Raw genomic sequence first — 26436 nt, 5'->3', positions numbered from 1 at the left:
AAGATTTTCTATTAAAAATATTTTTATTTAAAAAGTTCTCCACGTTACACTCAAAATGTAAAAAAATATTTTGTTTATTTAATTGGTGTCCAACATTGTGTGGCTTAATTGTAACACCCTGTTTCAACTAACCCCGCTGTCATGTTTTCCTCAAAACTGGCAAGTGGTCACTGTGTGTTTTTTACATCTTTTAAAATGGTCTCATCTTTTACCCTCGAAGACGGTTATCACAACAATAAAAAATTTTTGCATACATACTTTTACATATTTAAAAAAAAAATTTGACTAATAAAAAAAATGTTATGTTGCAAAAATGGTTTCTCCTGTGTTTCTCATCCAATTTTTGCCGAACTTTTTCAATAACTGGCAGGAAGGTTAACCAGGTGCCATGGTTAACCCTGCGCAAATACCTTAAACCTCTGTGTTACATTTAACCCCGCGTTACTTTGTGCCCCACACTTCCCTACATTTAGCTGTACATAATTTGCAGAGTTGTACAAAAATTATGTTCTATATTCTATTATATAGTTAAGATATAACTATTTAAAAATGCAGTTCCTCTAAACATATACATATAAATATTTGATTTATATATACATACATATATACATACATACATACATACATACATACATACATACATATATCGGCCACTTTTTTAGGTACACCTTACAGTACCGAGTTGGACCATCCAATCTTCTTTTGTCCAATCTTGGTGAGACTGTGCAAATTGTAGCCTCAGTTTTCTGTTCTTAGCCGACAGGAGTGGTACCCGGTGTGGTCTTCTGCTGCTGTAGCCTATCCGCCTCAAGGTTCGACATGTTGTGCATTCAGAGATGCTCTTCTGCATACCTCGGTTGTAACAAGTGGTTATTTGAGTTACTGTTTCCGTTTTATCAGCGTGACCCAGTCTGGCCATTCTCTTCTCACCTGGCCTGGCATCAACAAGGCATTTGCACCCACAGAATTGCCGCGCAGTGGATATCTTCTCTTTTTCAGACCATTTTCTGTAAACCCTAGTGATGGTTGTGCATGAAAATCCCAATAGAAAAACTCAGACCAGCCTGTCTGGCTCCAACAAATATGCCATGTTCAAAGTAACTTAAATCACCTTTCCTTTCCATTCTGATGCTCGGTTTGAATTGCAGCAGATCATCTTGACCATGGCTACATGCCTAAATGCACTGAGTTGCTGCCATGTGATTGGCTGATTAGAAACTTGCATTTAGTGTGTATGTATATATATATAATAGACTATAAATATATATATATATATATATATATATATATATATATATATATATATATATATATATATATATATATATATATATATATATATATATATATATATATATATATATATATATATATATATTAGATAATGGATACTTAGATCTTCATCCACATTCAATAGTAAGTTTGCCAATTTATTGTTTTTTTTTAACCCTGAAATACATGTTTAAATATAGCGTGTAATATGAAGGTTGACATTAAATATATTTTCAATTTGAAAAATAGAATTCATTGAGCCTCAAATATTTTTTAGAATATATTTAAAATATTATTTACGTTTTTACATTTATAATGCATGGATATTCAAAAACATTTTTTTAGCATTTAGCGTTTAGCAGTACATTAATACCATATGGGTATTCATGTGATGAAAAAGTTGTATACAGTGCAGGGAACAATAGCACTGCTAGTGGTCTGGCCAGGGAAGCTGTGTTATTGTTTGCCTTTCCCCAGCAAAGAATCCCTCTTTCTTTGTTCTTCCTGTTGTAGAAAGCTAGATGCAGTGTTTGCCTGCTGTTGGCCTCTTCTGCCAGCTTCCCTGTGCTTATATAGTGCTGTCTGTAGACCTCCAGATGGTTTTTATTCATCTCGGCCCTCACACACCACCCTTTAGCAAGCAGGAAGCTGGAGTTGTGTGCCGGAGAGCCAGGAAGCTGAAGCATCCAACAATGTAGTGTGTGAAAGGACACGTACACTCATATGCACACACAGCTTTATAACTCACGTTGATGAGCACAGACAAAACACTGTCACACGAAGCTGCAGCACAATGAAACACTGGAAATCTGTTCACTGTTTGTATTTCATTCGTAAGGGCACACACAGTTGTGGAACTGTGAAAGCATTTACACACAACCACGTTAGACAAATGCATGCTTTGTTATGTGCATACAATATGTGTGATACACTACATCCGTACCAGTAGGATGAAAACATACATACTATACATACATACTACTATACATACTACAAGCTAGCTTTACTGCATACCGTTTTTGTTTTCCTGGTATTCCTGGCTTTAATAATAGAATAAGATGTTCAAAATAATAAACCAAATGAAGTCACTAAATATTCAGATCATTCTGCTGTTTGTTGTTATAAATCAGGTTGCATCCTTAGGTCTAATTAGTTTGAATTTATCTTGTTAGTTTAAGAGATATTGGTTTAAGATATCGGTTTATTAGTGTAAAACTAATTGAGATCATTGTTTTATGTCAGCAAACTGTGGCTTTAATTACTTAATTACACTTATATACACTTATATTACACTTATATATATATATATATATATATATATATATATATATATATATATATATATATATATATATATATATATATATATATATATAATTAATAAGAAGATTTATTCAGTCATTCATTTTCTTTTTGGCTTAGTCCCTTTATTCATCTGGTGTCGCCACAGCGGAATGAACCACCAACTTATCCAGCATACAATCTTGCATTCACACACATACACTACGGTCAATTTAGCTTTTTCAATTAATCTATACCGCATGTCTTTGCACTGTGGGGGAAACCAGATCACTCGGAGGAAACCCACGCGAACACGGGGAGAACATGCAAACTACACACAGAAATGCCAACCGACCCAACCAGGGCTCGAACCCGTGATGTTCTTGCTGTGAGGTGATTGTGCTACCCACTGCGCCACCGTGTAACGCCAAGAAGATTTATTTTAATAATATTTAATGAAACAGAGTAGTTTTATTTTAAAATGTATTTTTATATTTGAAATTATACAGTGAAATGACAAACCGTCTTATAATTGTAAATATTTAAAAATTTTAGAACAATCATATATTTACTAATTTGTTATATCAGTTGTAATATGCTTTTACATTTAATGCTAAGTGACATCAATGTTTTGTGGCAGCAAACTGTGGTTTTATGTTAATAAAATTTAAATACAGCTATATTAATTGTCAATTAATATTGCTATAAATAATTATATTTATTATGAAAAATATTCATATTAATAATACAGTTCTAAATTATAATTTAAAATAGATTTTATAAAAATCTTCTTAGAATATTATTACTATTAATAATAATAATAATTACTTGGAAAAAATCTGTTATATGAATGCATTTTTAAAAACTAAAATATAAAAACAATATATAAACAACGGGCATCACGGTGGTGCAGTGGGAAGCACGATCGCCTCACAGCAAGAAAGTGATCAGGTTTCCCCCAATGTCCAAACACATGGAATATAGGTGAATTGGGTAAGCTAAATTGTCTGTAGTGTATGTGTGTGAATGAGTGAGTATGGGTGTTTCCCAGTGATGGGATGCAGCTGGAAGGGCATCCGGCACTGCATATATTATATGCTGGATGAGTTGGCGGTTCATTCTGCTGTGGCAACCCCAGATTAATAAAGGGACTAAGCCGAAAAGAAAATGAATGAATTAATATTAATAATACAATTTAAAATTTTAATTTAAAATAGATTTTTCTAAAATATTATTAGAATGTTATTACTATTAATAATAATAATTACTTGAAAAAAAGTTGTTATATGAATGCTTTTTTAAGAATTATATTTTTATAAACTATACATATACAATATATTGTTTATATATTGTTTATTAAAATTGAAAAACAATATATAAACAATATTTAATACCAATTTTACAGTTTAAATTATACAGTTAAAATGAAGAATTTAATCATTCATTTTCTTTTCGGCTCAGTCCCTTTATTAATCCGGGGTTGCCAAAGCGGAATGAACCGCCAACTTATCCAGCACATGTTTTTATGCAGCAGATGCCCTTCCAGCTGCAACCCATCTCTGGAAAACATCCGTACACACTCATTCACATTCATACACTACGGACAATTTAGCCTACCCAATTCACCTATACCACGTCTTTGGACTGTGGGGGAAACCGGAGCACCCGGAGGAAACCCACGCGAACGCAGGGAGAACATGCAAACTTTGCACAGAAACGCCAACTGACCCAGCCGAGGCTCGAACCAGCAACCTTCTTGCTGTGAGGCGACAGCACTACCTACTGCACCAATGCGTCGCCTAAAATGAAGAATTAAATATGCTTATATTTTGTAATAGTTTAATATAGTACTAATAATACAAGTTTTAAATTAAATTAATTACCGTTATATTCATTATTAATTAACATTGTTATAAATAATTATGTTTATTTAATAAAAATATACAGGTGCATTTTTAGCTTTTTAATAATTATAACATATTTATATTTTACACAATTCATTTTAAATATTATACAAAAGTTTAATATAATTTAAAATATATTTATAATAATCTTATTACAATATTTATTATTTTTATAATAAGGATTTAATTTGAATTACCTGAATTAGCTTAGCGAGCCATAGATTCCTAAAAATGCTGATACATACACAGCAAGTAACTAAAATCTCAGAAAACGCTGTGTTAAAATATGATTCTGAATGACTTCCTTTGTCTTCATTGAGAGACATAAATAACCAATAGACTGCTCTCCAGCATTAATAAGAGCTGGAGGTAATGTGTTTCTCATTAAGAACAAAAGGAAAAGAATAGGCAAGACTTTTTCTGGGCTGGATGAAACTGAACAGAGGGCTGTTTATTGCATGTGTCCGATGCCTGGACTCTTTCCGATGTGCTGCTCCTTGCTTTGCCAAGACAATCTGAAATAGCATCTGGCCGGACAGGAAAAGAGTCTGAAGGGGGGGGGGGGGGCAGGAGGGGGAGGTGCAGACTGGAAGCTGATGATGGAGTGAGTGCACCACCTTTTCAGCTCTTGCTCACTATTTTTTTTTCTTTTTGGTCTGTATTTCTCATGCAACTTTAGGAGTCTGGTAGCTATTCCACTGATTTGCCCATGTATATATAAAGGAGACATATTTTGAAAGTCCACATGAATCAGAATGTCCTGAGACTTTTATTTCAGTATGTTGATGTACATCCAAATGAAGCGGAATATTGAGTAGGGGGCGGGGCTGTCTTTAGTTCATAATTCTCTTTTAGCAAACCAATTGTAAAAGGGGCGTGGTTAAGAATATTGTGGCCGAAGTCATCAAACTGATATCAATGGTCGCTTTGATATCACGACTGACGTGCGAACATGAAAGCAAATAGACATTTTTTCATTAAAGATTACCAAAACAACCATTTTTTGAAGAAGAAGAGTATAAAGGAGCGTCGAGCCAGCTCCAAGTAGGTGGGATTTTTACAAACCTCCCGGAGTTTTCATTTATTGAATGTCTTGTTGGTGAAATGGAGTCTATACTTGCAATTTATTCTGTAGTTTAAATATTTCTTTGTTTGCCATAATTGATGTTACCTGAGAAATCTTTTGATGCTTTGTTGTGGTAAAGCCATGAGCTAAAATATGTTTAAAAAAGGACAATTTTATTTCTTTATTAGAGTCGTATAAAATGTATAATTATTTAGATGAATTAACCACATGTAAGTTAGACTAGAAAACAAACAAGACAGCTGAAACTGTCAAAAAGCTGTGCACTCCCAGTCAGCGACAACTCCGACCTTACACCTTCCTTTGACAACACAGGCTTGTTCTGAAAACGTAGCCCTAGATACGTTTCTGGAAATCACCAATTATGTAGCCAGAGCTACGTAAGCTGCATTTCGTCTTTAAAATGAACGCTATGGGGCAGTATGACGGTGTTCCTTTTCTTGCTTACCAGCTGACTGCTTACCTGCATGTGGACGGCTTTTCCACTGTTACCAGTTTGTCCAGTAGCTTGACACGTATGTTGGCGAATTTGAGATGCAGAGGGGAGTTGACTGAGACGACGGGGTTCGAGTCTGGCGAAGAACGGTTCCAGAAAGCAGAAAAGACAAAAAAAGAAGCCAAAAAATAAAATAAACAAGTAAATAGCAGGGTGAGAATGTGGTAAAATCTGAAAATGTGGTAAAAATCAGGCCAGGGCTTTTTTTCTGAATTTCTTTTGGGTTTAGGGAAGGGGGTGGGTGGGTCAATTTGTGCTTTTTAAAATACTGTTGGTTGGGTTTAGTGAAGGGGGAGGGGGGAAGAATCGGTCGGTTAGTCAGTCAGTCAGTGAGTCAGTCGACAGCGGTTTCTGGTGGATTTACACGAGAACAGAAGGCACAAATGGCACTCACGAAAGGAATTTGAGATCTTAAAAAGCATACACAGCTGCCTCTGGTGGATTTGCGAAAACAAAAACTGCGTAGCAGTTTGTTAGCAGTAACAAAAAAAAAACGTAGCTCCTGGAACATATTATGCGCTCTCCAAAAACGAATATAGGGGTACATAATCGGAATCAGTCTGGGTTGCTTTTTGACCTGCAGGAGCCACAAAAAATAGACAAAACTTTAATAAAGAATTAATCAAAAAAATATAAATAGCTCCTTCAGAGGCCCACCAATTGTGTTTTATGAAAGAGAAAGAAAATGAAAAAGAAGGTGCAGAGAAGAAGAATACTTGAGTGCATGTTTGCACAGGGGAGGTCGTCTAAACACTCGCTCTGTCAGAGATTTAACCTCTTCTCTCCAGCTCTGATCTCCATGTTCCTGTACTCTGTGTGCTGGGAATTCCTTTCGCTTTGAGTTCCCCCCTAAGAAATCTGGAGCTAAATGAAGGAAATCTAAAACTAGCCTCTATTCTGGACTTTCCATCTCAGGCCTGCCAAGACAGAGAGGCCTCAAGGTTAAAAAAGGCTTTTAAAGGATTTTAAAGTCAACATGAAGCAACCTTGATGTATTTAATGCAACAAGGTATTCCAACATAAAGGAGACAGGATTGGATTTTTATTCATCAGCATTTGGTTGGATTAGGAAAATGTTGTTATAAACTAAACTGTGCTATTAGTTGTGATGGACTGTTTTGTTCCATCTTATAAAAAAACAAGAACATTTAATATGGTTTTATGAAGTTAATTCGCCTGTTAAGTCGTGACGTATGAAATACTATTTCCGGGTCCAAGTCACTACTCATCTGAGTTGAGAAAATATTTGTTTATGACCACTTTTTAGTCTTATCACACATTAAAGTGAATTTTATATATAAAATCATCGTGTACACAACAGTCTCTGGACTTCACCGACACCAATATTTTAACAATTTATAAAAAATGTATCTCTTTCTGGCCATCGGATATTAGACATGGACATATATATTGCAATCGCGATTTTCGAAAGTAATGCATTGTATTGTAAACGTTTATTATTACCATTTGATGAGCCTCCTCATACAGTTTGATATGGTGCTTCGACTCGGAAACAGCTTCACATGACGTCACACTTAACAAGCGGATATGTCGCAAATAGTATGGAAAATGTTATCAAACCCCTATAAAAACATTAACATTTGATTTACATTTGTACATACAAAAATGTAATATTTATATTTATATATTGATATATGGATTTAACAAAAACTATTTAGCATTTTTTGTCGAATACCATTTTAATGGAATAGTATTATGATTTCTTTTACATTTCTTTATTTTTTGTAAAACATTAGAAAACACATAGCATCTCGTATCTAGGGTTGGGCGATGTCGACCAATTTGGCATTGTACGATGTCTAATGTAAAACATCACAATGGCATCTTTGTTGTAGGCGGCGGTGAATTAATTATTTATAAATAATTAATTAATTCATAACAAATTAATTATTTGTAGCTTAGCGTTTCAACTACTTGACCCGCATAGTCTTTGTTTTACCCATAACCAAATCATAAAAAATAAAGGTAAGTTACACACAAATTACCACCTGTCAATCACTTTTTCTGCGGGACTCTGGCATGAATAGGCAGAGTGATCTGTGTCGTTATAATGGCGTTGACAAACTTGGTTGGTAAAAAAGGTGCACAACCAAAAGGAATCAACCAACAGTATCTGAGGTTTTCGCTAAAAGTACAAACATGAAAGCGAAAGATTGAAGCAGTGTACTGATGCTGTGACACATTACCTGAAAGATTCAAAAGACAGAAGAGTCCTTGGGTTGAGACAAGATTATTTAAATATCACCTTTAACAACTATAGTGAGACGTGAACCAGCGGGACATCCTTGATAAACTGACGTGCACTGCTCTCTGGGGTTTTGTGCTCAAAGCATCCGTGACTGCTGGAGCTCAGACGTGTGTGCAAATAAAAAATGTCAGCATCTATTGCCCCATCCTTCAAGCTCATGATTATTCAACAATCATTCTAATAATATGCTGATTTTGAAGTATTTTTAAATCATTATCAATGTTGAAAACAAAACTTCATATTTTCTAATTTGAGATTCTTCTGTGAATAGACATCATTTATATGAAATACAATCATTTGTAATATTATAGATGTTATTATTCTAACTTTTGATCAGTTAAGAGTAGTGAATATAGGGTGTGTTTGTTTTCAGTGGGATGTTGACCTCTGTCTCTTTAATGTGGCAGGTGGGTTCGAGAGTTCCTCAATGATGAGAACAGAGGTCTGGACATCCTGGTGGAGTATCTGTCATTCGCCCAGTGTGCCGTCATGTGAGTAACACCCTAAAAACATTCAGTCGCAGTCATCCACAACACACCAACCCCTGCACCATCTGTAGGACACTTTATAATAAACAATACGGGCTGTGATGGATCCAGTATTGTTTAATTATTAATTAATAATGTGCTGAATGCCTCAATGTAGGCCTGCTGCATTTTGGTTTGTGCTTTGTTATGCCTTGCTGAAATGTGCTTGGACAGTCTAGTGCTGCTGTCTGCGTAACCCTGGACCTGTTGCTAACCCTCCCCACCCTTGCCCCTGCTTCCCTCATATGCGGACCCCTGTGTTCGTGGCTCAGGCTGGATTTTGAAGGGCTGGAGAATGGTGAGGACTTTTCGCTGGACAAGGTGAAGTCCTGGAGCAGGTCCATTGAGGATCTGCACCAGAATGGCTGCAATACGCTGGTTCGCTCTGCGCGGCAGTCCGTCCTCCGGTATGTACTGTGTGTGTCTGGCCTGCTTGTGCTTGCTGCGCTCAGCATCGCTTTCAAATTATGTTTGCTTGTGTCAAAACTTGCTTTGGTTTTGTTCAGGCTAATCACATGTGACTGAATAGAAATATGCAATGCATTGCTTGGAAATTTCAAGAACAGGCACTTTCCAAGGAAGAGGTATAAAACGAGCATTAAATAATAATTTTTCATTGAGATTTAATTTTTAATACAAATAGATCTGTATTTTTCCCCCATAGCTAATTGTAACTCTTTAAAGAGATGGTTCACCCAAAAATGACAATTCTGTCATAATTTAGTCACCCTTCAGTTGTTTCAAGTTTCTTTCTTCTGTTGAACACAAAAGAAGATTGTCTGAAGAATGCTGGAACCTGTACCTGTCAGTTTTTTTCAGAATATCTTCTTTTTTGTTCAACAGAACAAAGAAACTTATAAAGGTTCAGAACTATTTAAGGATGAGTAAATGGAGAGTAATTTTCATTTTTGGGTGAACTATCCCTTTAAAGGTTCTAGACTCCCTCGAGTTTTTAAATTTTAACAGATTTGTGTGTGTTGAGCACCAGTTAAGACAACGTTAGCACCTGTCAGCTTTAATTGTGGATAAACCTGGATAATTTTGAGCTTTAGTCAGCTAATTTTATCTTCTGAGTTTAAAATAATTTTTGGGTCGGGATCAAAATCGGTGACGTAGCGCGAATCTGCTAGTGGATGTGCTAGTGATGACATGTCGGTTTCTCATTATTATTCATAGCTGCGTTTTCTTATCCTATGAGAAGACCCTGCTTCTTAATTATTCATGAGAGCACGTGCTTTCCGAAGGCAAGGCAGACCTGCCAAGCTGTGAGACCCAATGACTTGACCGCGTCCGATATGTGTTTGTTTCCATGATCCACGGCCAGGGTTTGTTACATGTTTTTTCCCTCAATTCTGTCAGGGCCGAAACAGCAAAGCTGTTGGTTAGCATTTTTGTTGGGAGAGCTGTACGAGAATTGGAGAAAAGCGGGCTTTGTCTTTTATCAGTTAAGTTCATTACCATTCAGACACATCGCCTATATCCGTGCCTATATCTGTGATTTTTAAAAAAAATCTCCAGATTACCGGCAGGGTTAATGCTTGGAATAGACAAGGCATGAGACCTGTTACCCTGCTATCCACTGTGTCTGCATTCAGATCCGGGGATTGAGGAGGAGAGAAGGGTTCCTCATTTATAGTGTTTATATAAACACAATTATCTTTATGATGATATAACAAATTGTGCTTATGTGTAGATGAAATTATGAATAACATACGTAGCAGGACATCAAATTACTGACTGTTTATTTCTTTGCATTTTAACTTTGTGAACTATAAAATCATGCATCTCCTCATGGTTTTGTCTCATTTTGTGAGCCAACTGACAACAGTTGTTCGCTCCCCTCTTTTTTCCCTGCTCTGCCGGCCACACCCACTCCTCCCTCTGCCCGCCGTGCTCCACACCCATTTCGAAACAGTTTTGGAAAAAATTCTTGAACCGAAAGAGGGGGGTTTCATGGCCCTTTAAGTAAGTTTCTTGGCAAGTAATTGACCAATATTAATTATTAAAAAGTTAAAAAGTAAACCTCATAACTTCATAACAAGAAACACTACACATACTTTATTACATACCAAGTAATGTGTGTGTGCATGGCACTTTTATACTTTTATAATGTGTTGATTTTGGCCAAATGATATAAACAAAAAAAAACATGCATATATCTACAATAAATGTTATAATAACATAAGCTGATGAAAACACAAACACAAACACATTTTGAACTTGATTTTAGTAAAATGTAGTATTATTATATAGTTATAATTATGTATTATCATGTTATTTAGTGTCTGACCATATGTAAAGTCACAATATCAACACTGTTTGTTAATACAGTAGCACTTGGAAGAGTAATAAACATTTAATCTTACAAATTAGCAAAAAATATAAATATAATATTAAAACCGTAAAATAAAAACCTACTTGAACAGTGATCAAGAAAACAGGATATGACCTAAATTTACTTGCAGGAGGAAGCTGTATTGGGCCAAATATTGGCTTGTACTCAATAATGAGTTTATATTACATACGCTCTAAAAATGCTGGATTGTTTAATCCTACTGTTGAGTCAAATATGGACAAACCCAGCTTAATTTGACCCAACGTTCTTTTAAAACAGCCCAATATTTTAGAAGGTATATAATCTAGGCTCTTTTTAGTTAAATTACTAAGTACAAGCCAATATTTGGGCCAAAACAAATCCATATTTGTTTGATCCTGATTTTGACTAATTAAATAGTTGCATACAAAATAAAAATAGTTGTTGAAATACAATTTTGTAACTGATATCTAACCGTAACTCAAAAAAAAGGACAAAATAACAAATATTTAAGCATGTTTTCCTCAAGGAAAACAAAAATATATCAGGACCACTAAAAAGTACATGTCAAAATCTGCACTTTAATAGGAACATGTTTTAAACTAACCACTCATCCTATATATTTATTTTTATGTTAGATAATAGTTTATCCAATAATTGTACTAGTCTCCACATAAAATATATATTGTGTCTCTACAAGCAGTTTGACCCTAATTGTTGAAAGTATCAACTATTGTTCCAGTTGTTATTGTTATAAAGTAAATGTCTGTTCATGCAATGACAGGAAAGTTAGTGCTTTACACTGAAACAAGGAGTCGCATGCGTGCTTTATTTTGCCCACTGAGACAAAGCCACATTTCCTGAGAGTTGATAACACACGCGAATGAAAGTACATCTGTGTGTGAGTGATGGCTTGAGCGTGAGTGTTCTTTCAAATCAAACACAACTCTGGTGAACTGCTGACTTTGTCTTTCTGTTTCAGCTATGGCTCAACTTCCAACAGCAAAACCATCAAGAACTCCAGATTGGTTAGTCAGAAGGACGACGTGCATGTGTGCATCATGTGCCTCAGAGCCATCATGAACTATCAGGTACCGGATGCACAGACCTGATGGTTACAAAAACCTCAGAGACGTCTGACTTGATTGCTCATAGAAAACAAGCAAATTAACTCTTCTTTCAGTATTGATATGATAATTAAAACATCACTCTGTGAAAAGGTTCCTGTTTACAGCACAAATCCCTTATTGAATCATCATTGCACATGTGGTAAATTATACTTAAAACCACATTGTTTTGTTTTTCCTCTTGTCATCCTAGTATGGCTTCAACCTTGTCATGTCTCACGCACATGCGGTCAATGAGATCGCCCTGAGTTTGAACAATAAGAACCCAAGGTAAGAACTACGAATTTATAAATATGGTTTTAAGACCATATGGCAAGATTTATGGCAACAGGATGCAAATATGTAGTCTTGTAACATATTTACCACTACTTTTAGATGATAATATTATGCACAAAGTGCTACAGAATCTAATCATATTTATGTGCAGTTGTCAAATATATCTGTCAAGCACATGTTTGTATAGAAACCGATGGAAAAGCAATGTAGTGGACTGCAAAAATGTATTCTGTTTCAAAGCCAAAAGAAATGTGTTCATCTTCAAGACAAAAAAATGACTTATCCATGAAATAAAGCTGTTTAATAGCCTAATTAAATTAAAGTTGTTCAACTTATAACATGTTGGTGTTTCTTCAGAAGACTTATTTTTTAATGTTTTAAAATCTCTTAAACATTTTGTGGCATATGGGTTTTGGGTGAGCAAACTTGGGACTGAAACCCCTATCCTGATTTGATCAAATCTTAGTTTGGTAACAATTTACTTAAAGGTGTGTTCATAAGACTGTCGAGACACATTTACAAACATCACATTACACATCTCCTGAATATAAAGGAGATTTTATGCATTATGACAACTGTCGTTTAGTGTCAATGGCTCAGCTATTTTAAATGCAATGATGACATTGTTTGAGATATCTTTGCTATGGCAACTTGACATTTACAAATTCACCACAACTTCCCTTTGTTGTGACAACTTTGTGAGATTACAAAAACTTGGTGACATCTTAAACATGATTGGGTCACACTTTATTTTAAGGTACAATTGTGTGTAATTGTGTCATAGATATTTTTCTGGTCACCTTTTTTTTCAGTGAAACAAACTAAATTTGTCATTAAAAATATTGCAACATCATTGTATACAGTAAGCGTTAATACTCTGTCAAGTAATTCTATAACAGCATCATCAATGTTTTATGACATTTCAATACATTTTAATGACAAATTACATTTGTTCCACTTTAGTTGAGGTTAATATATATATATATATATATATATATATATATATATATATATATATATATATATATATATATATATATATATATATATATATATATATATATATATATTTTTTTTTTTTAATTAATTTCAAGAAACTGTATAATACAACTTAGAATACAGTTATAGAGAACAGTTCTTTTACACAATACTCACATTAGATACACAGGATAAAGAGCAAAACCAAAAAAAAAAGATATATTAATAAATAATAATTAAAGAAATAATAATGCAATAAAAAGAGAAAAAAATTCAAGTAGCATGAAAGATCTCATCATATTTACTTAAGAAAGAAGCACATTTCTTATATCAATTAATCTAAGTGATTTAATTAAATGTTCTATTTCACATAAGAGGTCTATAAGAATTGAATTATTTTTAAGGAACCTGTTTGTTAAAGTAAAATTTTCCAGAAAGTATAAGAAAGTTCACAGTGGCTTCTAACAACTTGTTTTGGTTTTCAAAATAACAAAATAATGTCCTTAAGGTGCAAATTAATAATAATGGCCTCATGAAAATCATGTTTATGACACATTATGTCGCATTGGTAATGTCAAGTTGTCATGTCAAATGTATTTGCATTTGTCAAGTTAATGTAAAGACATCTTGAACGATGTCACCTTTACATTTAAAATGACATAACTGAGCTAATGACACTTAATGACAGTTGTCAAATGCATAAAATCTTCATTTTCATGACGTGTCATGATTATAAACGAACACCCCTTCATTTAAAGTGTCTTAAAAATCTTAATGAGTTTGTAACAGAACGATGAATGTAAGACATGTGTGTTTCAAACCTCAAACATGTTGTAAAGAGAAAGCTCCCTATATCAAAGTCAAAGAGAGCAAATGCACTTTGAATGAAGAAAGCAAAGCAAACTTCACTCAACAAAACAATCTTAATTTGACATATTTTAGTAACCCCATGCATGATATTTACTTAAAAACCTCAGTGTAAAGACTTGCAAAAGAAAAAAATACATTTGACTTTTTTCTTTGGTGTAGGCAACTCCCTAATGAGCTGCTGTAATCCAATAGCTTCAGTAGCCTATAGTTTTGATTGTGCTGTGGGGTTGAGGATTAGAGTTATACTTTTGTTTAGTAAGAATGAACTCTTTAGAGCAGATTAGTGTCAGTCTGACTAGCTGCATTTGTAGTCAGAGCTTATTTTAATTCTCACCAAAGCATGGAAACCCCCACGTCATTCCTCAGTGAATCAGTGCTCCAACGTATCACTTAATCACAGCTTTAAACTGCACCGGGAAAACCTTTCTTAGATTATGTCATTCCAAAACACCATAAACAACAACAAAAATCACCCCACCTACATGTGCTCATATAGTCAGCATCAGATATGACCCCTATGAGAAGCTCAAGATAAAAGTGCGCTATCGTGTTTCTGATTTTTTTTAAAAATTGTGCAACAATGGACACAAAGCTGCAGTTCTCCCTGAAGGATAGATCTAAGCAGGTGTGGGTGGGTAATGACCTGTCAAGTTGGTAATGTTAGCCGTCTTATTGTGTGAGTCCTACTCTGCCCGTTTGGATGCTCACTGAAGCTTTTGTTCCTGTTACAGAACAAAGGCGCTGGTCCTGGAGCTGCTGGCTGCGGTGTGTTTGGTGCGAGGAGGCCATGAAATCATCCTCTCAGCATTTGATAACTTCAAAGAGGTACATTCTGGGATATTTACAGCTGCAAGTGTGGCACAAAAAACATGGATGTTAATTCAGAGTTGATGTAGATACAGTGGCCTTCATTAATATTGACACCCTTGGTAAATACGAGCAAAGAAACTGGGAAAAATACATCATCATTTATCTTTTAGTCAAACCTCTGAAGGCAACTTGTGTTTATTTTGGGAAGAGAGTCGAGGATTTTTTCTTGAAATCTTTGAAGGGGTGGTCCACATTGTGTATTTTTAAGGCTTGGTTGTGTTTATAAGATGCAAAGCAATGTATGCTCATGCTTCACTTGTAGAAAATCATGTTATTTTTTATATATCTTACTTGATTATATACAGTTACTCAGCTATCATGAAAACGACTGTCATATTTCCTAGTTCCTCTGAAAGGCCTCCCCTCAAGAGGCTCTGATTGGTCAGATAACATAATGTGCTGTGATTCGCGGATCAGCTCCACATCACCACGTTACACCCCTACAAGCACATGCTTTTGTAAACAGTGAATCAGAGCAGCTGTTAGCAGAGTTAGCTGCCTGAATCAGACAGAAAAATAAAGAGGACACAGATGAACCTCACGCCTGCTCTCTAAAATAAAATCTGACAAGTGCCTTTCACATATATTCAGGATATGCATGTGTAAGGAATATGAAACGTTCACAAAATCTTTTGTGAGTTCGTTATTTGAGATGTAAAACACACGGAAAGCAACTGCATAGAGAGACACTGAAAGCGTACACGTAGAGAGACACTGCACGCACTGCTAAAGATTGTGGATGTTTACCGCGGTTTGACTGATAAATATGAATTTGTAGCTAAATTGTTAATGGTGCCAAACAGCATTTCTTCTTTGTTTATGTCCTTGCTACAACATACCGTTAATGCTAGAAACCGCTTTAACAAATAAAAATACTTACAGGTTGTGGATCACAGTCCACAGCTTCGTATATTATGGTTGGAGTAGTTTTTAAACGAATCCAGCACTGAACTGGGAGAGAATCTGGAGGCTGTCCTTTGTCAAATGCTAGCTATATATTTTTTATAATTCTCTGGAACATAATTAAAATTAAAGTGTAATCACTTCTCTCTTTGTGTCTTGTCCTCTGGAAGCCCAAATACAGAGACAGAACAAGCTCTGTGGAAATATCAGCGTTTGGATGACATTTTAGTTTTCGCTGCTATAACATTACTGTGCCTCTGGCCACGCCCTTTTGCTGCGCAGGGTGTATGCGCATGGTGAATGCGTGTAACTGGAAGCCCTTGTGATCTCACAAGCCCGGATGTTTTTTTTTTTGTAGTCCCAAAACTTCATTCGCTGTAGGCTTTGCTAAGCAAACTGCCAGTGTCTCCCTTTGCATTGAACTTTGAGCGTATTACATTCAGAGATGTTGTTTATGTTCACACAGCTACATTACACATTAACTAAAGTTTAAAATATGATATCGTAGTGGGCCACCTCTTTAAACAATTAGCAGTAATGTAGATGTCAGATTGGAGCTATTGAGAGTTTCTGACCTCAAGACCCAACTAATCCTCTGCAGCTTTAAAAAAATTTTGCCATCGTCCTTACAAAATGGATTGATTTAATGTTCTGATTCATAACACTTACAGTTGATTGTAGTTTCTTAATTATCTTTCTGATGGTGGAAATGGGCGTTTTCAGTGGGTTTTTTTTCTGTTTTTCATAGCCACTTTCTATTTTTTGAAGCTCGACAACATTTTCAACAACCTGTTCTCCTGGTGTACTTCAAAAGTAAAATATCAATAAGACTATACTTCAAAAATATTGTGCCCATGTTAATTCATAGGGCTGTGAATTATTGTGGCACACATATATTTACCATAGATATTTGTTTTTGATAAAACTGCACTATAAAAAATTATAGGATTGTCCTAACCCAAGGTTGGGTCAAATATGGAAAAAGCCAACTGCTTGTTCAAAAGGCATAATTTAAATAGAAATGACATTGTGTGTTGGCCATATTTGACCTAACGTTACAACAACATTTTAGTGCATGTGCGGTGTTTGCAGTTGTTTATTCTCAACGAGAGAGTTTTTGTGTTTATTTGTTCATCTTCAGAACACAAATGAAGATATTTTAGATGAAATCTCAGACATTCCAAAGTTCCAAAAAATGAGCCACAAACATTGTCAAATGATTCCATCTGTCATCCGTGGTTCTACTGTAATCATATGAAGCTCCAAGAACACTTTTGTACAGCGCAAAACTGTATATTGGAATTTGTTTGCCTATACAGTATCTTCTCTCCCATATCAGGTCAGTGTGCACGTTTACTATGGGCAATACAACCTGATGGCATTAGAGTCAGCAGTGTAACATGCAAGTGTTGTATTTGCCATAGTAAACACACACCCTGATCTAATGCATAAGACATAGGCGAACAAAATAAAAAATAAAAAATCAGCATACAAATGCTTTCTTGGAGCTTCTTATGATTACAGTTGATCCTCTAAAGTCTCATGGAATGTTTTGACAATGTTTGTGGTTCCTTTTTTGGAACCTTGGATGGTCAGAGCTCATCTAAACTATCTTAATTTGTGTTTTGAAGATGAACAAATATCTCTGGGGATTAATTAATTAAAGAAATTTCATTTCTCGGGTGAAGTAACCCTTTAATATTTTGAACAAAAGATAAAAAATGTAATCATTAAATCAACTGCTCATTTGTACAGAGGGTGCTAACATTACTGAATGGCACTCTATAAAGCCAATTAGCTAGCCATTCTCTCTTCTCCCAGTTGCATTTGTGGGAAAACACCACATCTTAAGCCAGTTGTTTCATTAAACCCATGTCTCTGATAAGGATCAAGGTTTTGGGGGAGTAAATTGTCCACAGGCTCAACCGTTTACTCCGTTTTGTTTGCCTAGTCATTTATGTAAATACCGGAAACGGCCCAATTACTCCGTAACTGTCTAACTCTGTCCTGGGAAACTCGGAGAGCTAATGAACAGAGCAGTCACAACAATGCTGTGAGAGAGACTGAAATAAAATCCTGCTTGAAGACTGGGAGGACTAGTCTTCAAAGACTCTGCGGCTGTGGGCTCACTTTGAATTTAAACTAATGAATTAAACGTTCCCTATTTCATTCAGCAGAGCATTGGGAACTCTCATCAAAGAATTTTCAAAAATAACTTTTGCTAAAAGTATTTTATACATTTCCCATAACGTAATGCCTTTATTATTTCATTTCTTTTCTTTTTCCCTAAGTCTGACTTTCTTCTGGAATGGACTGCGATGTGAATTCTCCATCAGGCTCAACTTCACTGAACCCAATAACCTCATACTCTGTTGTTTCTGTATCTATCTGTATATATAGTCTGTGATGGTATATATTATATATAATAAAAAAATAATAATTTTTAAATAATTTTTACAACTTTTCTAAATTCAACAAAACATACAATAATAATAATAATAATAATAATAATAATAATAATAATAATAATAATAATAATAATAATAATAATAATAATAATAATAATAATAATAATGGGTAAGTTAAATTGTCCGTAGTGTATGTGTGTAAATGAGAGTGTATTGGTGTTTCCCAGTGATGGGTTGCAGCTGGAAGGGCAACCGTTGTGTAAAACATATGCTGGATAAATTGACAGTTCATTCCGCTGTGGCAACCCTTGATTAATAAAGGGACTAAGTTGAAAAATGAATGAATGAATAATAATAATTATACATATATTAACTAAAAAAAATGTCAATACGCGTAAAAAAACACCAACAGAAAATATTATAAAATAATACAGCAATAGCATACTCATCTATATGTTTTTCTTGTCCATTAATTATGTTTTTTATAAATAATGACTGGATTTCTCTGTTTAATCATTGTATTTTTTAAAGTATGTTTGTAAGCAGTGTAATTATCACACTTCATATTTTAACTAGGCTGGGACAAACAATAATGAAAATAATTGGCAACCATTTAGATTTTTAATTAACCACATGTGTGTGCTGCTATGCATCTACCAGTCATGCTTAAAGTTATGAAAAATGTCTTTATGTGGATGCAAATAGTGCATTCCCCAAGTTATCCAAAACATGAGATGTTGTTTTTTAAATAAATTGTTGGCAATTGTTGTTAATTTTAACTTCATACATATACTACACTCAGGGGTCACTGTTTTCCTGTGATTAACAAAGTAATTCTGCTTGCAGGTGTGTAAGGAGAAGCACCGCTTTGAAAAGCTGATGGAGTATTTCCGTAGTGAAGATGGGAACATTGACTTCATGGTGTGTGCATGAAAGTTCTGTAGTATTTTTTGTACCTGTTTGTTTTTTTGATGTATTTAATTGTGTGTTTGTATGTCAGGTGGCTTGCATGCAGTTTATCAACATTGTGGTTCATTCAGTGGAGGACATGAACTTCCGTGTGCATCTACAGTACGAGTTCACAAAGCTGGGACTTGATGACTTCCTGGAGGTATTCAGTCAAAATACTTAAGACAAGCAGACTTTTTGTTGGTCCCACTTTATAATAAGGTTTCAATTGTTCATTTAACATTTAACATTAAGAATTAATTACAATAAAATTTAAATTATAGAATTAATACAATAAAGATGAACATACTCCCTAAATTCATTTACTTATTTCATAGTGTCCCTTTTAAAATTCCTAAGTATTTTTTTAAAGATCTACATTTTTATGGCATAAGAAAACCCCAAGAGTAAGTGTAATCACGCTCCAGGCACCATATGCTAAAGGAGGGCTAAATCTCCCAAATTTTAGATTTTATTATTTAGCATCACAGTTTCGCTCATTGTGGATCTGGCTGCACCCAAAGAACAGTGATGTGAGATGGGTTTCAATAGAGCAGAATAAAATGAAAACTACCCCATGCATTATCAGTTATTCACTTTATGGGCACTAGGAAAAAGCTTTCTATGATTACAAAAAAAAAAAACCCATTCACCTGGATACCTTTGATACACGGCAGGAATCACATAAACTATTGGGTTTAAAAATATTCTTACTTGTAAATACTCCTCCTGACCAAAACCCTAACATACCCAGACACATATTTACAAAACTGGATTAAGAAAGGAATTAAAACAATTGGCGATCTTTATGTAAATGGCACATTTGCTAGCTTCCCCCAGTTATGTGAATTGTGCAATTGTTTGATTTACCTAGGCACTATTTTTTAAACACTTACAAATAAGACATTGGATTAGAAGTCAATCAGTGGAGTCATTCCCTAACACACCTGACAAATCTCTACTGGAAGACAGATTGCTCAATACTTCCTCCATATACAATATTCTAAATAACAATCTCCCTGCTTACCTAAGATTCTTATTAAAGCAAAAATGGGAATCAGACTTGGAGTTTTCTTACACTGATAGTGATTGGAGTACTCTTTTAGAAGCTTCACAAAATGTATTGGTATCTACTAAACACAGACAAATTTTATTTAATATTTTGCATAGAACATATTACACCCCCTATAGACTAAACAAACTTAGTGCCAAGACCTCTGCCATATGTCAAAGGTGTAAGATATATACTGGGACACTTCTTCATATGCTCTGGAGCTTTCCAGTTTTGGAGACATTCTGGAAGTTTGTCATTGCAACATCCTCTGAAATATCAAATAATCAAATCGATCCAGATCCTAAAATTTGGAGACTAGGCGATAGCAGTTCACTTCAGTTGACCTACCACAGCAGCTATTTTATTTTGCTTGCAAGCACTGCAGCTAAAAATGTATACTGCAAAAATGGAAATCTGAGAACTCCCCTCAGAAAAAAAACACTGGATCAATGAGCTTGTATCTTATAGTACTCCTGAGAAAATATTTTATTCTGTCAGACAAAAGCCCACCGACATTGATTATATTTGGGGACCTTTTCTTGACACATTACCTCTGTTAGACTTTAATAATTGATTATTTCGTATAATTATTGTTAGTTTTGCTAGTGTTTTTTTTGTTTGTTTTTTGTTTTTACTTTCTCTTATTTAATGTTTTAGTTTTAATTTAATGTTTTATCATATATGTAAATGTAATTTATTTGTGCATCATTTGTGGACATTATTGTTTTTATCTATTGTTACCATTATCCATTTCAACTTCACGCAACATCAAAATGAGAAATGTTTTGACAAAATTTGTGACAATTATACCTTGTTTGGATGGGGGGGGGGTAGCATTTAAAAAATGTATTATTATTATTATTATTATTATTATTTATTGTTATTATTATTTGTCTTTTGATAATTGTTAAAAAATGATATTCTTTGTATTCTCACATTCTACATAATGTATATTGTCAATAAACATACTTTATCAAAACATCCCCTATTATATTAGTATTATATTAAATTATATTATATTATATTATATTATATTATATTATATTATATTATATTATATTATATTATATTATATTATATTATTATATTATATTATATTATATTATATTATATTATATTATATTATATTATATTATATTATATTATATTATATTATATTATATTATATTATATTATTTTATATTATATTATTTTATATTATATTATTTTATAATATAATATTATATTATATTATATTATATTATATTATATTATATTATATTATATTATATTATATTATATTATATTATATTATATTATATTATATTATATTATTTTATATTATATTATTTTATAATATAATATAATATAATATTATATTATATTATATTATATTATATTATATTATATTATATTATATTATATTATATTATATTATATTATATTATATTATTTTATAATATTATATTATTATATTATATTATATTATATTATATTATATTATATTATGTAATGCAGTGTTTGTTTACAACTTTATTTTCATGAACTAACATAAAAGATGAATAAATGCTCTAATAAATTTGTTCATTGTTTGTTCATGTTATTTAACATTAATGGAATGCCATTATAATGTTACTGTGTTTATATTGTTTTTTAAAACTATATAAACAAAATGTTTTTCTGAACTACTGGAAAATATTAAATAATTGAATCTAACAGGATTTTGGAAACATATCTAAACCCTAAGAGTAATCGCATGATAAAACATTAAGAAATCCCCTGTGTTTCTTTCCAGAAATCCAAGCACACAGAGAGTGATAAGCTGTCGGTGCAGATCCAGGCTTACCTGGATAATGTGTTTGATGTCGGAGGTCTTTTGGAGGATGCAGAAACCAAGAATGTGGCCCTGGAGAAAGTGGAGGAACTGGAAGAGCATTTGTCACATGTAAGAAACATGAAGTACTCCCATTCATTTAAAAATGTAAAATGACAATATAATAGCTGCACCTCTGTGTCATGGAATTATAAAAATCCCAATTATGTGCACTGTATACACAAATTAAGCTAAATGTAATAAATGAACAACAATGAATAATGAAGTATTAGTTACAGTAGAGATTTAATGTAATGGAAAGGAGAATGGTCTTAGAACCAGAAAATGACCCAGCTAAAATGACTGCATACATTTTTTATGTAAACAATACAGAGAAAATTAAATATGATGTTATATACTAAAACATTATAATATTTTTTATGGACAATATTTAAATACACATGACTTTTAATTTTAAGTTTACATCTAATATTTTTTTATTAAATATTCAACAAATTCTTCGCACTACTATTTTTATTAAACATTTCTGAAAGAAGTCTCATATTCTCACCAAATGAGCATTTAATTAACAAATATAATAAAATGGTAATATTATGAAATAGTATTATCATTTAAAATTTAAAACAGTTTTAATTGTTAAAAATGTCATTTTATTTCATGAATTCCCTTTCCTTTCCAATACCAGTGTCATTATTCAAGTCTTCAGTGTCAACACAAACCTTCAGAAAACATTCTAATATCTAAATATTTCTTATTATTAGTGTTTACAACAATGTGCTGCTTAATACAGTGCTCAGCATATATAAGTACACCCCTCACAAATCTATCTTTTAAATTCAGATTTTTAATAGGAAGCGATACAATATTATATTTGTGCATATACATTAGCCAAATCTGGAGCCAGTGGGGTCAGGGGGTAGCGTTGCCCCCGTTTCAACAAGCTTGGCCCCCCTCTTGCCCCCCCAAATTTGGACCCTTTTTGTGTCACAACTAAAACGCCACGGAGAAGCAAGATCAGCCATCAGTGGTAGACGGAGATATGACTGAGGCTTGTCTGAGTCCTCTGCTATGCATAGGCTATTATTAATCAGAAATTGAGGCTACATAGTCTTACGTTAAGAAATGCGGTCTTGAGTTTACAAACAGTCAGCAAGTACCTTAGAACAGATGTAACACATTGATCAAATACAGTGTTCAATCACGCTTATGTAAAATTAATATTAACTCGTGTAGTTTTCTTCAAATACATGATTTTTTACAACACGTTTTTAAACATAATTTTTTGTCTTTCCCATGGCGACAGTCAGTGCATAATATCTTAATAGTTATTTTGCAAGATAGTTGTATTCAGACCAAAGTGTAGTTTAAAGACTTCACTAGGTTATGTTGACTAGGAAAGTTAGAATAATTAGTCAAGTTATTGCATAACTGGTTTGTTGTGTAGACAATCAAAAATACACAGTAAATATTTCGTAGGGATGCTAATAAAACTGAGAATTGACTTCAAAAAAAAAAAATTGACTTCAACTGCATATGTTAAAGTTTACAAGTGCAAAAATGTGCCTTGATGTACTTGAATGTTCAAAGTGTGTATCCTACAATACAAAGTTTTTTGTCAAATAAATTAACATGGAAGATTATTTTGAGTCTAAGTTATTTAATTAGCTTGTTTATGAAGACTGCGGAGTGATGCATAAAAAATTACTTCAAATAACTGTTTAAGTATTTTATGATGCAAGTTGAAGTGTGCCCCCTAAAAGCCCAAGTGGCCCCTGACCGCCCACCCAGTTACACTGGTCTAGAACCGCCACTGTCTGGAGCTTATCTAACTAAATAACTTACGATAGTGGTCCAAAAACAAGTACACCCAAATTTATATGTAATAGAAAAATATTAAGGCGACGCGGTTTGAGCTCCGGCTTATTTCCATATTGTAGTGTTTAGGAGAAGAGTTATTCACACCTTAATCTAATGCTTTGCGAATACAATTAAAAGTAACGGAGATCTGTGCAAAATTTCATTTTTCCCTCCTGTAAATAAATACTCACTGTTCCTGCTCCCTGTAATTGTACATATTATCATTTTTGATGCATTGAGTTCCTGTCAGATTATTAAAAACAATTAATTGTCATGGGAAAGGACATCTTAAATGTATATTCCTTCAATGTAAAAAAATGCAGGGTTCCACACAATTCCTTTATGATGGTCAAACACAAATCGATTAAGTTTTTTTTTTTTTTTACAAATTTAAGTTGATTGACTTACAGTTGATATCAAAATTATTAAACCCCCTTTGATTTTGATTTTGATTTTTAAATATTTCCCAAATTATGTTAGACCAAGGACATTTTCACAGTATGTCTGATAATATTTTTTCTTCTGAAGAAAGTCTTATTTGTTTTATTTCAGCTAGAATAAAAGCAGTTTTTCATTTTTTTAAAGACATTTTAAGGTCAATGTTATTAACCCCTTTAAGCTATATATTTTTTTCGATAGTCTACAAAACAAACCATCATTATACAAGAACTTGCCTTATTACCCTAACCTGCCTAGTTAACCTAATTAACCTAGTTAAGCCTTTAAATGTCACTTTAAGCTGTATAGAAGTGTCTTGAAACACTGGAACACTTGAACTGGGGAAAAAAATAAACAGGTGGGCGAGTAATTCAGGGGGGCTAAAAACTCTGACTTCAACTATAAAACAATTAGGTGTTCCAGATAAAGTGTCAAGAATTGTGTTGTTTCAGCTTTTAAAGTAGTTTAAACAAGCAGCAAAAACATATCTACCTTTTAAGAATCCAGTAAGTCTTGTCTGACACTTTCAATATCTTAGTGACATCATCCATATCAGAGTTCGCTATAAGTTCAAGAAAATCATGGTTATTTCCTAGTATTTACCCTCAACATAAATCAATCATTCACTTTTGGCACAGGGGAATCTTAAAAATATGATCTGAACTGCAGACTGATTAATATCAGTTATTTTGTTTAGCAGATACTAGCTTGTAAATCAGAGTATGCAGGCAGTGTGAAAACAAGCCTCAGATTGTTCCTCTGATCTGGACACAGTAGTGGGTCTTTCTGAGTTATGCTCATGCCAAAGGTCTTGAAATGGCCAGAGCATCACACAACAATCAATCCTTCTGCTCTCGCTGGGGGTGGAGGAAAGAATTCCCCAAATATTCCTCTATGTATGCAATGGTGCTTCGAAAGTGAAAGTGCTGCTGTCTTATCTGCTGTGTCATACTGCTGGAAATGTTCACTTTATTGATCTGTAAGAGAGTGAGAGAGACAGAAGAAGGCTTAAAAGAGAATGAGAAGATCAGTGCTCTGAACTGCCTGTCTGCTTTGTCCACCTCTCACGCCGTTATGTTTTCTCTCTTGTTTTGTTTTTTATTCTGTTGGTTTAGGTGACAGAGAAGCTTTTGGATGTTGAGAATGAGACCATGACGAAGGTGGCAGACCTGGAGAAGCAACTGCTGCACAAAGACAAGGAGCTGGCGGTCATAAAGGTATAGACCACAATCACTTTCACTCTATCACTGTCACTCATGAGCGAGACTTGCAAATAGCTCATTAATAATATGGTGTTATATAAAAAAGTTATAGGAGCCATAGAGTGACCCTTACAGTGAAGAATATGTTGTTAGGAAAGACGGATTGTTGTTTATTGTTTATTGTTGAGATCTACAGTAAATGTCAGATAAGATAAATAAAATATCATGTTTTTTGGTTATTTATAATGGTACTACAGTGCTTTTGTGTAACTGATTTAGTATTTATATTATTTATTTTTTTGTTTATTTGTTGTTTGTTAGTATTTTAGGTACCTCCCAGCAGGAACACAATCATAAGACATTAATATTAGGTTAGGTTTAGGTTGTGACGTTAACAACATGTAACAACGTTATCCAATGATCATGGCGTTGATATTTGGTTGATATTAGGTTGGGTTGGAAAGTGACAAAAATCCAATGTCGAGCCAACATCTCAAACCAACGTCATGTTGATGCCAAATACTGACATTTATTTGTCATTTATG

The 26436-nt window shown here is 33.7% G+C and overlaps 1 protein-coding gene across 4 annotated transcripts in view; it reads left to right on the top strand.

Moving 5' to 3' along the window:
* Positions 1–26436, top strand: part of fmnl3 (formin-like 3) — a 95222-nt gene that overhangs the window by 39485 nt on the left and 29301 nt on the right. For 3 of the 4 annotated variants that reach the window (XM_056449756.1, XM_056449755.1, XM_056449754.1), the window contains exons 5-13: positions 8714–8797; positions 9106–9240; positions 12130–12238; positions 12468–12544; positions 15130–15223; positions 19426–19500; positions 19580–19690; positions 22356–22505; positions 25805–25906. In XM_056449756.1, the coding sequence (XP_056305731.1) occupies positions 8714–8797; positions 9106–9240; positions 12130–12238; positions 12468–12544; positions 15130–15223; positions 19426–19500; positions 19580–19690; positions 22356–22505; positions 25805–25906 (937 nt within the window). The remainder of the gene's footprint in view (positions 1–8713; positions 8798–9105; positions 9241–12129; positions 12239–12467; positions 12545–15129; positions 15224–19425; positions 19501–19579; positions 19691–22355; positions 22506–25804; positions 25907–26436) is intronic. The other variant, XM_056449757.1, reaches the window with a different exon arrangement.

The sequence above is a fragment of the Danio aesculapii genome, chromosome 23 (assembly GCF_903798145.1).
Source record: "Danio aesculapii chromosome 23, fDanAes4.1, whole genome shotgun sequence".
NCBI classification, from domain to species: domain Eukaryota; kingdom Metazoa; phylum Chordata; class Actinopteri; order Cypriniformes; family Danionidae; genus Danio; species Danio aesculapii.
The sequence above is the reverse complement of the archived record's forward strand: the minus strand, read 5'-3'. Positions and strand labels throughout refer to the sequence as shown.